General features: G+C 50.2%; 1 protein-coding gene across 2 annotated transcripts in view; it reads left to right on the forward strand.

Moving 5' to 3' along the window:
* Nucleotides 1-2500, forward strand: part of intu (inturned planar cell polarity protein) — a 59205-nt gene that overhangs the window by 6143 nt on the left and 50562 nt on the right. For both annotated transcript variants that reach the window (XM_063186422.1, XM_063186423.1), the window contains exons 2-4: nt 1-201; nt 989-1132; nt 1456-1788. The exon at nt 1-201 is cut by the window's left edge and continues 14 nt beyond it. In XM_063186422.1, the coding sequence (XP_063042492.1) occupies nt 1-201; nt 989-1132; nt 1456-1788 (678 nt within the window). The remainder of the gene's footprint in view (nt 202-988; nt 1133-1455; nt 1789-2500) is intronic.

Consider the following 2500-nt stretch of genomic DNA (forward strand, 5'->3'; position numbering starts at 1 on the left):
AGTGGCTGGATGAAGTGCAGCGTAACGGTGAGCTCTTCTACCTGGAGCTGAGCGAGGGAGAGCAGGAGGAGATCGAGGAGGAAGGGGAGGAGTCTCGGGCCCACATCACTTCCACTTCCACCTCCGCAGCCAATCATGTGCGCTTCAGCGAGCAAGAGGCGGAGATCATCACTGAGGAGCACCGGTGGCGCCGGGGTGGAGGTGAACGGCTCATTTTCTTTGTCAGGTCTTTTAAAGTCAAGAATAAAAAAAGAAGAAGAATTTTATTGAATAAATGGCTGCGTTCGTGATTATGCATTGCTGCTTTTGCAGTGCAGCGAGCATGCGCACTTTGCCATTTCAATGCATTTTGGTTTGCTGCACTGTAAAAGCAGCAGTGCGCCATCACGAACGCGGCCAATGTGTTGTGGTGATTTTGTCTTCTTGTTAGATCTAAGTCTTTAGCTTTCGTTTGATTTAGACATGTAAAGGTTCTTTTCTTTCACCTGACATGTTTCGATGTTGTAGCTTCACATGGGAGTTGGTGAAGGAACTTTCACATGTCTGAATCAAAGTTGGGCAGCAGTGGCCAACATTTTTTTTATCACGTTTTTGTCATTGTGACCTGCCCACCCACCTGTTGTTGGATATCGATCGAGTAACTGTAGGATGACACACGAATGTGGCTTGACAATGTGTGTTTGACGCAAGTGCAACAGCCAATAATGACAACAATGGTGTGTGATCGCAAAACAATTGTTCTGTGCCAGTTGTGCTGCAGCTACTCATTGGCTGACGCACACACGTCATCCACCACAATTGGACAATTGCACAATTGACAATTCTCAACTCTTGAACCAACACATCCAACGCATTGCTAGCAATACCACAGTTCAGTGCGAATCCAATCCAATCCAATATTAAGTGAAAGGGAATGCAGCGCGTTGACAGCCGTGTAGTATGTGATCATACCACAATCCTTAATCTCTTGATTATGACTGCCCTACAGGTGGCAATGGTGACGGAAGAGGAGGAGGTGGAGATGGAGGCGGCCATGGGGGCAAGAGTGGCAGCCGTGGGGGGTCAAAGGTCACGCCCAGGCTGAAGAGGCTGGCAGGGCTGCTGCGCAGGAAGAAGAGGACCAGGGGCACAGGTAGGGGAGAGAGAGAGAGAGAGAGAGAGAGAGAGAGAGAGAGAGAGAGAGAGAGAGAGAGAGAGAGAGAGAGAGAGAGAGAGAGAGAGAGAGAGAGAGAGAGAGAGAGAGAGAGAGAGAGAGAGAGAGAGAGGGAGAGAGAGGGGGAGAGAGGGGGAGAGAGAGAGAGAGAGAGAGAGAGAGAGAGAGATGTGTGTGTGTGTGTGTGCGTGTTGTTTTTTGTTGTGTTTAAGTTTGTTTTTGTTGTGTTGGAAGTTGTCCAGTCATGTTAAAGTTACGATGTGTCTGTATGTGTGTTTGTGTATGTGCGTGCGTATGAATAGGTGGAGCATCAGGATCGCGCGGCCGTGGCGAAGGAGGCAGCCCCTCTCGCCCCCCCACCTCCATCCTGAAGAACCAGGCCGGCGGCGTGGGGGGGTTCCGGCGTCACGGCAGCGGTCAACAGACGATCCTCAAGGACGTCTGTGTCTACCTCAACCCCAAACGGCTGGCCAGCACCCCCCACCCCCCCTCGCTCGACCGCGGGGGTCTGCTGGAGGCCCTGCTCGGGGTGGTGAACAGGGGGGCAGGCGGTGGGATGGGGGGGCCACAGAGGATCACAGTCCATGGACTGGTACCCAACAGCCCGGCGAGCAGAGGTGGACACATACTCATCGGTGAGTGGCCGTGTAATGTGCGTGGGTTTGTAAGAGAGAGTGTGTGTGTGTGCATATTTTAATCGCAGAGGTGGGCACATATTCATCTTTGTGTGTGTGTGTTTGTGTTTGTGTTTGTGTGGAAACATCATCTAATCATCTTGAGCTACAGTACCTAAAGGATTTAAGGGTAGAGTAGTGTAGAGATTGTGATGGTGTGACCATCACTAGAGTTGTCGGTACAGGCCTGGTAATAGGACTGATAATCTGGCATACAGGGCATTTCCTGGTGGGCCGACAATCCTTAGTGGCAACATGGCATCATGAGAATGCGTATAATTTCAACACAGATTTTTACCGTCTTCACATGTGTACACCTCGTTTTTGCATGCTAGCTGGCGCTCTACGTCTCCAAATGACAGATTAAGGTTAGGGGAGGTTTTGGTCTATGGCCACAATTTCTCCTTTATCCTCTCTTGTCTCGCTGTTAGGTAAGAGTAAAGCTGCAGAAACGTTGCTCTACTGACAGGTAAGGGTGAAGGCGTGGTTTTGGTCAGGGCATAGCTTAGCAGTTTTTTGTTTAACAGAATTTCGCGCGACCACTGGAAAACTACTTGCCTCGTGCAAGGCTGGTCACGTGACAAAATTGCTTTTTGTGTGCGGCTTTGCCCTCCACGACTTATCAGGAAAAGGCATTGGACCAACAAGCGGAATGTACTAGGGTGAAAATAAG

This window comes from Engraulis encrasicolus, chromosome 21 (genome assembly GCF_034702125.1).
Source record: "Engraulis encrasicolus isolate BLACKSEA-1 chromosome 21, IST_EnEncr_1.0, whole genome shotgun sequence".
Lineage (NCBI taxonomy): Eukaryota > Metazoa > Chordata > Actinopteri > Clupeiformes > Engraulidae > Engraulis > Engraulis encrasicolus.